This window comes from Melospiza melodia, chromosome 1 (assembly GCF_035770615.1).
Source record: "Melospiza melodia melodia isolate bMelMel2 chromosome 1, bMelMel2.pri, whole genome shotgun sequence".
Taxonomy (NCBI): Eukaryota; Metazoa; Chordata; class Aves; order Passeriformes; family Passerellidae; genus Melospiza; species Melospiza melodia.
In genome coordinates this window covers 103,314,415-103,327,503 of record NC_086194.1, presented here as the reverse complement: position 1 = coordinate 103,327,503, position 13,089 = coordinate 103,314,415, and the positions used below count along the sequence as shown (strand labels likewise).

General features: G+C 37.8%; 1 protein-coding gene across 4 annotated transcripts in view; it reads left to right on the top strand.

The window, feature by feature from the left end:
- TENT4A (terminal nucleotidyltransferase 4A) overlaps window positions 1-7,907 on the top strand; it is a 57,775-nt gene extending 49,868 nt beyond the window's left edge. For 2 of the 4 annotated variants that reach the window (XM_063163062.1, XM_063163043.1), the window contains one exon: window positions 5,681-7,907. In XM_063163062.1, coding sequence (XP_063019132.1) covers window positions 5,681-5,857 — 177 coding nt within the window. In that variant the 3' untranslated portion in view covers window positions 5,858-7,907. Of the gene's footprint in view, window positions 1-5,677 lie in introns of all 4 variants that reach the window. The other 2 variants (XM_063163051.1, XM_063163035.1) reach the window with 1 other exon arrangement.
- Window positions 7,908-13,089: the final 5,182 nt, after the last annotated feature.

The window sequence follows — 13,089 nt, the reverse complement described above, 5'->3', positions numbered from 1 at the left end:
TGACTATTTACAGCAGAATGTTGGATTAAGTGGTCTCCAGAGGGCTCCATATAAACATCTAGTCTAGATGTTTAAAGGACTGTATGAAGTCCTCTGGCCACATTGTTGGTTGCTTCCTGAGTTGCAGGGAAGTCTACATCGTAGTTTCTTAGAAACATAAAAAAATCCCACCATAAATAAAAGAGTTATGGAAATGCAGAAGTCATACCTTCCTTTTGTTAACATAGTACTCCTTTTTCTTCCAGTGTCATTGTAATCAGATTTTTGCTCACAAACTGAGATTCATTTGAATAATCACATATGTATTTCCTCTGCAGACTTTTTCACATGTATTGGTATCACCTCATCATTTGGAAAGGGTTTTTCTTACTGTAGTAATAGTTTCTCTGTTCCAAATCAAAAGTGAGAATTCTCAGTGAGGTAAGATTTCTCTTTAAGGTCTGAAACTGTCAGCTTTGTGCTAAAAAAGCTATTATCTCTTGTTCTCCGTAGTGACAAGTATGCAGATACACTTCATGGCCCATGTCACAACAGCAGCAAAGTTGCAGTATGAGTTCTCTCTTCTGGTAGCATTGTTTTGACTCTTGCCCCTCAGTTTTGAAACTTGAGTACTGACAAGATCAAAAAGGGTATTTATTTCATGTGTCATCCTGCTTTCTTTACCATAACATAGTTCAGTATTTGCTGCAATGCTGATGGTGCTGTCTGCTGTCAGTCCCTCATTCTGGAGACTAGATCCTCTGCTCTCTCAAATACTAATTTATCTTGGAGCTGCTCATACTAACATTGCCTAACCTGTTGTGAAAGGTGAAGAGAACCTTGACCTTTGTGTGGTAGCTCTGCCAGTTATCTATAATGAAGTGCAATAAGATATGAAATATTGAAATAGTCTGCTCCCTTTAAGCTTTTATTTTTCCAATAAAAATAAAATTTACCTTTGCTGGAAGGTAAGAAACATCTAAAATCTTCCTTGCTTTTGACCTCTTTTTAGTCCCCATGTTTATTTTCCTTTTCTTTGCTGTTCTTACAGTCGGGTCCATAAATTTCCACTTTTAGTAACAGCAGAAAAGAGTTTGGGCTCATTTGATGAAATCTGTTCAGAACTCAAGATTCTATCACTTGTAGCTGAAAGTGACCTGTAGGTCCCAAAAAGAAAAGTGTCTTTGTTTGCTGTGCTTTGAGCCTTATTTCCCTAGATTGCCAGTACTGAGCAACTTTTGGAATAACTTACTTTGGTTTGTCTCTACTTCAGCTTAGAATTCTAAACCACATACAAATCTTACCAGGTTAAGAGTACACCCAGGTAGCATGCGCAAATATCTTACAGAATCCTGTTAACTAATCTAAAATAATGAGGCTAGGTTGCCTAATAATTGGCGTATTGCTTATATAGTTGAGGCTAAAATGTTGGTTAGGTCATTGTCCATTATTTCTCTGCAAAACAATGGGTCTGGTTCTTAAAGAAGTAGTTAAATTTTTAGTGTATTTACAGATGTTATGATCAGAAAATCAGTAAGTGAGTGCGACAAGCCTAAAATAAAGAATTTGGAAATATTGCAAACTTTCTGAAATATTTTGAGAATGCATAATATGTTATTTAAGGTTTACTTAGAATGTTAATGGTACATCAAGGTAGCACTGAATGCTTCTCTGGTATTTTACATGAAATGATTTTGAGGTGTGTGAGTTTGATTAAAGTCTGATCAGCTGCGGACTAGATTCAGTCGGGGCATTTAATCCTGTTAACAACAAAATACTAAATATGTGATCTTTCAGAATGTCTTAGTCCTTTTCTAAGCTTTTCCTTTACCCCTCTGTAAGTACTTACCAATCATTTTGGAGCACTGTAGCGCTGTATAATCTATTTTTAAGTTGAGCACAGATACATTATTACCAACATTTTTCTGCCTTTCTTTTCTCCTTACTTTAGAAATTCTATCAGGCAAAAAAAGAAATCTAACAAAAGACCAAAACAATTCAGAAGCCTGTTTATGTTTAGACTTCAGCTCTCTTATGTTACTTGTGTTATTTCAAATTGTAGGGGATTGATTTTTGGCTAATTATTTTCTTTTTGAATAATGGCAGTCTTTAAATGTCAGCAGTTTTGTACAGTAAATTTGCCAGTATTTAAGAATGGAAATTTCGTTTCCTTAGTAAATAATTACTTGGAATTTCTATTTCAATCAGATTTGTTTTCTTGAGTTTTTTTTCTGGGGCTTTTTCTTTTTTCAAGTTTTCCTCCATGGTGTTTTTTGTTGTGTGTTTTTTTTTGTTTGTTTGTTTGGAGTTTTTTGTTGTTGTTTTTGTTATATTCTGGGGGTTTTGTTTGTTTCATTTTTTTTTTTTGTTTTATGTTGTTTTTTTTCCTAGAAGCTTTTTTAACCTGCTATGTGAAGAATTCCACCTTACCCCCACCCCCAGCCTTGTCTTAAATGTGAATTCTTTAGCTTACCCTCCAGATGGAGCAGATTATTCAATCCAGCTAAAAACCAAACCAGTTCTATTTGTTGAATCAATAGCGTTAAGATGGAAGAGATTGTTCTATCTAGAGAAATAGATCCAAAGAAGTTGAAATTTCTAAACTAAAGATTTCTCTCTGATATCACAGGGGAAGGGCTTTCTTTTTGGATTATCTGATCTTTCTAGAGAGAGATCTGCTACAGATGATGCCTCTCAGTGATTGTGTCATTCCTGAGCATGGAAGCGTTCAGAAGTTTGTGCACAGGAGAAAGATGCTTGATGCAGCCTCTTGAGATTTCCAAAAACATGAAGTAAATTTCTTCTGTCTAAGGTCCTGAAGGAAGCTAAGTGAATGATGTGTCCCATTTTAAACAATTAACTAATTGGAAAAAGACGAACAAAAAAAATATTCAGTTTTTTTTAAAGATAGAGTTCACCAGGAAAGCCTTGCAGGAGTTTGTGCTGCCTAATATCTAAAAGGCAGTGGATGAAGCCTGGTGAAGTTTGCTGGTGCTGTGAAGCACCGTAAAGGCTACTTGAGAAAGGATTCAGAACGACCTTTCAAGGTGATGCACCAGGAGGGAGAGAAATAATTTAAACTTTATAGAGAGTGGTAGGCCCTGAGCAGACATTTTCTTGTAAAGATGACATCTTTCAGAACATCAACAGTGAGTATGATTTTCCCATATCTTTCCTTATCAGAGGGAAGTCAAAACACAAATGGAAGGAGCATAGGGAAAGATGTCAATAGTGATCAAACACATGGAATTGCTTCTGTGGGAAGAAAGAATGATTGTTTACCCTCAACAAGAGGAGGTATATGATCTAGGTCTGTGTGGTCATCAGCAGTATATGAAAAAATTGGAGAACTGAATGACAAGAAATTTCTTACTCCAAGAACTAACAGGTCATCCCATAATAGGCTCACATTAAATGTGATGCTCACTTAAGCTGTGAAATGCCATAGCACAGGATGCTAAAAGCTGATGGTTAAAAAAAAAAAGTGAACAAACTAGTGAACAAAATGTAGTTGAGAACTGGTAAAGATAAAGGCATCATCTCTGACTGAAGTGGTCCCTGAGTCAACTTCCTTAAGCACCTCTCCCAGCTGAGGAGTCATGACTGATGGATTCAGATCCTGCTCCAGTAGATTGACAGTGTTTATCTTAATGGCCTAAAAACAATGCAGAGTGCTTCATCACAAGCTCAAGTCCATGTTCTGGCTAGGTTATTAATCATTCTTTGAAGGTTTGTTTACCTTTTGAGCAAACAAGGGAGATATCTTTTAGGATACAGGTGGATGCACTTGTATGCATGCTGTGCTGCTTGTCTGATCTTGGGGTCACCTGCCATCCTGCTCCCAGTAGGTTTTTTTGGTGAATCCTCACTGATATTGAGGAAGAAATTCCCAGATTTTTCACATTTTCTGTTGAAGTGAATGGATTGGCTTCCTGGAAGTTTGTATGCTCCTTGATCAGTTTTGTTCTGGTTGTTCAGTAGCAATATTAAAGTTTTCCTCTGTCTTTCTTCAGCACATAGTCGACGGTCATTGTGATGACTGGCTACTTTTAGTGTTTTACTGTTTTAGGGTAATTTTTAGTATTTTGATGTCATTTCAAGTAAATGTTTGTATATAATTGAGTCAGAGCTATGCTTACTGAACTAGAAAACTTTGCACAAGGATATGACATGGTGTGTTTGCTTGAAGGACCACTTGTCCAAAATAGAAAACATTCTAATTTTTTATAGTTTCATGGTGTTTACTTTCTAAAATATCTACTAGAAGCTATTTATGAAAATATATCAATAAATTATGTTTGGGAAGCAGTGTCTCTTAGATATGGAAAATTCTCAGCTTGCGTTTCCTTTTTCTGTTTGTCCTTGAATTATTTTGGCATTGATAGTCTGAGAACAACACTTGGTGTTTAGAAGTTGCATGGCGAAGGTTGATTAGGTGACTGTAGGACACTGTATAAATCAAAAACCATTTTAAGGTTTTTTTGCAACCCTGAAGTTAACTGTGGTTGTTCCTCAACACTGGTCTTCACCAGTTTGCCTTTCTGGATGCTCACTGTCTCCTGTAGTAACAGTTTGACAGTAAAATGTTGCTTATGGAATTATGCTTTCAATAACTCTTTTTGTTTTGTGCACACAATTGTGGCTTGGTGTTCTCATTTCTTTTGACTTCACTCTTGTTTGGAAATACAGAATATGAAATACCTGCTGCTACTTCAGTGTTCTAAGCAATTGTCCCAAATGTTAGCTCTGTGTTCCTGTGCAACCCCTTAAGGTTAGAATTAACTCTTGTTGCAGGCAGTCAGTTGTCTGTTGAGTTATTGCTGTCAGACAATAACAATAAAAAATCAGGAAAGGTTGCTTGCATTGGTGTTACCAGTATTTAGGAAGTCTTTCAGTTTCATCTTCTGAAACTCTTGTACCTAATTTAAGTACATACACATTAAGCCAACTTACTTATTGTATGCCATTAAGTGATAGGGATACCTGTAGTACCTTATGGTGGGGTAGGTTTACTCAGGCTGCAACTAAACCTTTTGGGCAGTTTTTGTTTCAAGTTATTGGAGATCCCCCACAGAAAATGTTCTGCTGTATTTCTGATCACGTAATTGTTTTGCCTTGGCCTGCATATGAGGGACAGTCTAGGAGTTGTGTAAGCTGATGATCAGACCAGTAGGATTCACAAGCTCCTCACAAACAATACTTAGTTTTCCTGTCACTGACTTGAGATTATGGGGAAAGCTGACTTGTGCTCCCTATGCATCAGCTTGTGTGATCATGCCCTTACGTTTCTCCATGATGTTTCTGAAGGACTGAAGTATCTCATCTGGTCATGCTCTTGCTGAGATACTCCAAAATATACACACCTGTCACAGTTAGTATTTAATGTGGAAGTTCTCCTGTGGTTTTATAAGGGAGTTTGTACAGTGACTATATTTCATACTGAGATCCAAGGGTGTTAAGGATGCTTTGAAATCTACACCATTTCATTTGCAGGATGTTTTCTTCAGAAAACACTTAGTAAGCTGTTAGTGCCTTGGGACTTGCGCAGCTACAAATAAACAAGCACGAAAACACCTGTTGCTTCAAGCAGTGTTTTGTGGAAGTAACTTACATGTTGAGGAAATACAATTGGTGATATATGTTTTGTTTGCTGTTTTTATGCCTAAATGAATGCTTATCTTATTTTCTTTTTTTTCAGCAGCACAGTGGAATGAAGTTTTCCATGAAAGGAACTCATAGCCAAGGCAACAGCTACAGCCCTGTGAGCAGTGGAGGCATGAGGCAACCAGTTGGTAACCGTGGACACCACCAGTACAATCGTAACATATGGAGAAGGAAAAAACACAGAGACAGCTTGCCTATTAGTCTGAGCAGATAATGGCAGATGCCAAAATGACCTTCCCTGTTCAGACAGACTGAGTGAGTGCCACTCCACTTGAGGGATGGAGACCAGCATCCAGCACATCGTTTTGTTGGTGTTGCCAAATATCTGCAGCTGACTTCTTTGCATGTTTCTTTGTGTGGTGGTTCAGTCCATCTTCAAGAAGTAGTTGTGCTTATCTGTGAAGCCTTATTCAATGTGGAAGTTTGTTTTCTGCCTTCCCACAATGGTTCATTCAGTGCCGAAGCAGCTCTGACAATAGAACTGCAAGGACATTTACAAATGCTGTAGCTTTTTTGCTGTGGCTATATCTGTTCCTTTTCTTTTATTTTGGAAGTGAAGGAAACTTCAGCCCCTTGGAATTATATTTTTTTTTTCTTCTTTGCAGCAAATCAAGTTGGGAAATCATAAAAGTGAATTTGCTGCTCTCCTGGTTTGTTTTTTTTTTTCAAAGCTCATTTTTTTTTCTCTGTAAATATTGGAAGTATGATTTGTGCAATAACTTGGAATTTTTAATTTAATTTCATATTATCACATAAGTTATATTTAAGGGGAAGAGGTTTTTTAATTTACAGATCCTTTCCCAGGTTGCATTATCTAAGTTGGGGTCATAGTTTTGGCAGGTTGTCTGAGCAGTGTTATAAACATGACATTTGGTAATATTTGAGGCTTCTTGATTCACAATGAAAGTGCGATTTGGCTTACAGTTTTAAGAATTTACTAAGCTCCAAAGCATTTTGACCCTGTGTTTTTTAGCTCATTGTCTGGCCTCTATCAATCGTCTTGCTCTGACCAATGAGTTTTAATTTTCTTTAACTAGACAACAAATCGAACATTTGTAGTACCAGAAGTAAAACTTTGGAGAGGAATGGGAAAAAGGTTGGTTCAAGTCCTGATATGAAACTAAAAAGCTGTGAACTACATGCTTTGATGCATTTTAGTAACGTAACCTGTTAATGTTTGGGTTGAAAGAACGCTATTAAACAGAGGTACCCGGCTTAAGGAATGTGGAGAAAGGAAATATGTTGATTCCATTAAGGAATCTGTATAGTAGTATGCATTAGTTCTGTTAAGAGCAAATATATAAAAAGTACTTCAGCTGCTCTAAGCATTACAAGAAGTATCTTTTAATGTGTTGCAGGAGAGCACAGCCCAGTGTTGTACACAGTATGAGTGGCTGGCACTTAATTTACAGATGCATACAGGTATACTATGCAAGTGTGTATTGCCATGACAAACGCTGTCTTTAACTTTTTGAAAAATGTACATCCTGCCTAACCCTGAGTTTTTAAAGCACCACAGTTGTCCTGGGAGTAGGTCACATCTCATGCCCTCTGACTTCCCTTTTTTTAAGTGAGAGTTCTTAAGCTATACAGAAAACTACAGGTGAGTTATGTAAGTCCACTAGCAGAGAAAGCTGAAGAATCCTGTTAACAGGACATCTATACTGTGTACAGATATAGAAGGTTTTAAAACTGGTATCTGAATATTGAAATGAGGTGTCAAGCATGAAGCTTTTTAATATGCTGTATGCCTTTGAAGCAGAAGTAGTTCATGTTATTACTGAATCTGTTAAACACAACAGGTCCTTGAGGGGAGAGAGGGCAACATTCCAAACTAGAGTAGTGCATATCTGTTTGCAGAAAGTTTGTCTTAATGCTCCAGACTCATCACAATAACAAAGTTCTAAAAATTGTGAGCTGATTCATAATTAATATCTAAGGGCTGTTACATGAGCCTGTACTGCTTAGTCTTCACACACTAGCAATATTGAGCATAACTACATTAAAGAGCCTTCAGAGGCTTTATTTGGTGTCTTATACTAGTGTCCATTTTAAAGCAAAACTCATTTAAAAAGTGGTATCATGTAACACTTCAGTCATGGTGAACCAAATGAATTGGCCTGGCTATCACTGTGGTTATGTGCTACAGGTTTAAAAAAATGTTTAAATTTTTTGTGTGGACAACTATGTGGAAGCTAAAATTGACATATTTTTATGTAAAGTTTTCTATTCTTTGATTTTTAATAAACTTTGGAGACCAGTCACTCTTCTCTACTTTTTTTTATGGGATATTAATGGATGAAGTGACACTTGACCTTGTCCCATTCTTTGATGTACACTTTGAACATCTGCTTTACATTGTTCATGCTGAGCACCTTCATTATGAGCTTGGAAGGTGGATGGGTGCCCTCAAGTGATGGTAATGTTTTTCTGAAGGGAGTAATGAGCATGCATGTTTCTTTTATACTTGTGGATTTGATCCTTCGATAATGAGAAAGCAGAGGAGCTGGAGGCAGTGCCTGCAGTATTCTCAAGAGGAGATCACCTGACTAATTCCTTGGGATGTCATAACTTTTAATTAACTTTTTTTCATAGTAGTTTTTAAATTCCTTTCAAAATCTTAATCTAGGTTTCACCTCCTCAGAGATTGGTTGTATCTTGTCTTTTTTTGTTAGGCCTGTGAAAGGACTCTGATGTGTCAGCAGCTGACTCTAATTAAATTTTTTTAAAAATGAGTCTTTGGAAGGCGCTAGTTATGTGTGTGTGTATATATCTGTGAATACTGAGAAAGGGAACTGAAGTGTTTTTAACAGACAGCAATGCAGGGCTAGGGATTGGCAATCAGGCAGGATACTTGGTCAATCTTAATGAGTATCTGTTGGAGAAAAGCAGAGAAGTAATGGGAAGGGAAAATAATAACTACTCAGTAGTAGCTTGGATAATAATGATTGTTTTTTATGTCAGTCAGTTAGCCAGTGGGACATGGCTGACAGAAGGGTGTATAATCTCTGCAGACACAAAGATTAAGTGCACCAACATTGGTTTTGTAACTTCCTAGACTACACCTTTTTCTTCCTTCTGTCCCAGATGATGATTTTGCTATATTCCTCCCACAGATTCTGCTCAACTGTCCATCCTTGTTACTAGTCTGCATTTAATGCATTAGGATCCTCCCTTGAAACCCCTGTTCTCTGATAAAAAAAATGAGAAATCCCTTTGATCCCAGTGACCTAGTGACTATTTTGTACACTGTTCACAGGCAAAACTAGTCATGGACTTAAAAAGTGGAAGGAAGAGGCTGCAAATTGAATAGAATCCATCACAGAAAGAGCTCAGTTGTGATCTATTCCTGTTTACAAGAGATGTCAGTGCTGGTGTTGCACTGGACTTTCTCTGTAACTCCATCCCTGTGCACTGAGGCAGGGTAAGAAGACAGAAATGTGTTTGCTGGTATCATGCTCCTGGTTCAGCTCTGTTTCTTTCCATGGGAGCAGCCTCTTGAGAATGGGCATAGGAATAGTCAGAGTAGCACTGGAAAACAGCATGCCTTCAAGCCATGTGAGCTCTTCCTCATTTGTGGGTAAAAAGAAAAGCCTGAATTGTGAGCTAACAGGGAACTGATCACTTGGTGTATACTGTGGGGAAGTAAATCTGTCAGCTGCTGTGCTCTCAAAGACAGGAAGCTCCCTACTGGCTGACTGCTGCCAGTATAGTCTGATTATAAATTCAGTAATACCTGGACTAAACCAAAGTTATGACCTGCATTCTTCAATTGAAAGACATGTCAGAGCTATTGATTAGGCTGCTCTTGTGCACTTAGACTGTTTCAGTTGGGGCTTGAAGTGTTGTGAAAAGCCGATGAACCAAAAAAGGAAGATTTTGGAAGTAGCCTTGGAAGCCTGAAAAGAAGTATCTTGGATAACAGAAAAATGCATGAAGAAAAATATCAGAGGATGCCTCAGAACCTTAACTGATAGTGCCTGTCTAAAGCTCTGCTCACAGTTCTCAGTGTTGTGCTACTGCAAAAGTTTTGGATTAGAGCTGCCTGTGGCACAGTAGCCTTTTTGGTTTCAAATCAATTATGGATTCTCAAAAAAGTATTTGCTTTATTCATAATATTTTCTATTGACAGATTGTTGCCTGAGTATAAAAAGAAATGACTGGCCCATGTACTGATATGCATATCTGTGTGTGTGAGGTCAGGAAAGACAAAGGGCATCTCATCCAACACCAACTATTTTTACCCTTATCCACCAAAATGTGACATGTTCTTCTGATGTGACTTCTTAGGAAGCAGCAAGCTGCTTCCTGCTTCAGTAATTTAGGAGAGTTGAACAGTAGTTAGATTTATGGATTTACTAAAACATGGCTTCCAAATAAATGCTTCACTCGCTCATATTCAGACCTAAACCAAAGAGGATTTAGGAGCTCCTATTACAGGATTTTGTATGTGACAGAATGAAAGCGATATTTAAACTGGAAGTCCATAACCTCTGTGCTAGATTTGCCACTTTTTATTAGTGAAAAATTTGGCACTGATCCTCGATGGATGTTCTGTTGAGAAAATCTTTGTAAGAAAATTCCTTGCTTTGTGCTCTTCCTGTCCAGAAGAGAGAAGCCGAATCTTCGGATGGGCTACATCCACTCCTTCAGGATTGCCATTGGACACATCTGGCTAATTTCAGGAGCCAAAATGAGTAGATGCAATCTCACCCTTGTTAAGGTTTGCATGTCCAGGTTGTACAAGTCACTTGGGTACCCCTTACTGTGTAATTGTGGGTGACATCAACAAATCATCTCTGTTCTCTTGGGGAAACTTCTTAGGAGACTTAAGAACAGAAAACAAGATCATTTTATCAGTTATTCATACATGTGTATTCAGTCATCTACAGATGAGCAGAGTGCTGTTGAAGTTCCCAGCTGCAAGAGCAGAATTTGGTCTGTCCTCTCAAGGGCTCTGGAGGGAATCAAGGCAGCCCAGCAGTTGTGTTTGCCCCTCAGATTAGGGGGTAACAGAGCAGGTCTGTGCAAGAGTTTTCTGACCTGTTCCTTACACAGTGGTTGAACAAAATTATTGGCTGTTTTCCTCCCATTCCTCTGTTAAAAAGGAATTGTCAGGGAATGGAACATTATGGGAAATGTGCTGTTTTTCTCCCATTCCTATTGCTCATATTAGGAATTACAAGTGGTTAAGCACTGGGATAGAAGTGCTCTAGCCTGGTAGTAAGATTTCTGTCCTTTGAGTTGTAAAAACCTGTCTGGACAAGACCCAGGTAAACCATTCTAATTTCAGTCAGTCCTGCTGCCCCACTTTACCTCTGTAGGGCTTTTCCTCATTAAATTTTTTCTGATACCACAAAAAACCCCCCCCCCCAAAAAAAACAAACAAAAAAAAACCACCAACAAACCAAAAAACACCCAAACAAAAAAACCCCTTTTTTTTTTTTCTTAATTTTACTTTCTCTGCTGGGTTTATGAACTTTTTTAATGGGGACATAGGTCAGTATTGTTTGGCTTTTTGCCTTGTCCTGCACTTGTGAAAATATATCTGCAAATTTTAGGACCAATAGACTGAAACAGGTAAAAACCTAGTGATTTCTGAAGTTGATAATCCCTGGAAATGAGTAGTCCCCAGTCATAAATTACTGATCAAGAAATACAATTTTTTATATCTTCTCTGTACAATGATGATTACTACTGCTAACAATTTTTTCTTCTCTGAGTTCAGTCAACTTGCAATGGTAACACAATGAAGGTGTGTGGGAGTAGTAGTTTGTGTAGGACATTGGCAAAATACTCCAAATTGCCAAGTCCTCCACCTTTTTTTTCCAGGAAATTGCATAGATTCATCATGGAAACTTTTGAAAATTAAAATTTGCATGTTTGTTGCAATTCAGGAGTACATATACTATTTACACTCCCTGAAAAATTGTAGAACAGTACTGATGGAGCTGAAAGCATCATGAAAAGGCTTTTTTAGAGGTAAGATTTGGAAGCTGCTATTAGCCTAAGTTTTACCTAAATAACTAAAGGTTGTATCTGACTAGATCAGAGTTGTTCTTGATAATGCACCATAGAAGTCTGAGACTGAACAATGTTTTTTAAGAGTGAATATGTAGAAAAGAAAATTTCCGCCAAGAAAAAGGAAGCAGAATCTGAGACCTTAATGATCTTTACTTGAAATATAAAATAACCATTTCAGCAGAATGGGAATTGTGACATGCCCAGCTGCAGATCTATGAATAAGAACTTAATCACCCCCTACTACTGTTAGTGCTGCTACTAGAAGTATGGTGTACGGAGCACAGCTCCAGGATGCCTAAGTTACTAATAAGGGCAAGACATGCCAAAAGTCCTTATCTGGAAAACTCAAATCAGTACTTAATTTTTATTTCTGTCATATAACAGACTAGGGCTAATTAGAAACAGGGGCAAATTGTCACACTGATTTATCAAATGTTTTTAATGCCTAATGCAGTATTGCTGCTATTAATATCTATATATTTAAATTGTTTGGTAAAGCCTGTGGTGTGGTTCAGTGCTAGAACCCCAATAGCATCAATAGATGGCGCTGAGTGCAAATTTTTGGGCCAAAGTGGTGCAGCTAGTTGAAGATTAACTTTGGAAACAGATTATTTTATCTGTGTTTACTAATGATTGTGACACAAGAACTGCCATGCATGGGCTGAGTGTCCTAATGTGACAAATATAGGAAACGTGGCCTGTACACAGAGTTGGAGTTTTGTGATACTGAGTAAGGAGATATGGGATGAAATATAAAGCACAGGGCTGGAAAATGAGAATTTATAGCTATTTCCAAACAGTGGAAGCAGATGGGTTAGAAATTACGAAGAGGAGAGACACCTGGGCATATTTGTTAATAGTATGATTAAATTCACTAGCTTGTCTCACAGAGTTGATAAGTGAACCAAACAGATGAAATGTTTCCATTAGCGTTAATGATTTCCTTTTATTGCAAGTCCAGAGTTTTACGGTTAAATTACCTGTGGCTTTCCTCATTTCAGGGGGGGAAAAAAGAAATAGACACAAAAGAAAAGAAGCACAATCCTCTTGTTTCCTTTATTCATGTTGCTTTATGGTAGCAGCTATAGACACAGGTTTAAAGAATTTTCTGACTCCTGAGAATCTACTTCAGCTGGAGATTCATCAAAGCACAAGCTAGCTTTTATGATGCCATGTCAAATGCTGTGAAGTACTGGAGATGACAGATACCATCACCCTGCTTTTTGCACCCATTTGCAGTGTTCTTGTATTGATAAACTTTTGATCTTTGGCTTTGGTGTAGGAGTGCCTTCCCTCCTGGGGATGGCTGAACGTGCTAGCTGGCTGTCACTTCAGATCTCCGGGTGACAAGCAGAAGATCAGACTGGATGTAATCTGTCTAGGGACGATGGTATGACTGAAGTAGTCAACCTTCCTTTCTCA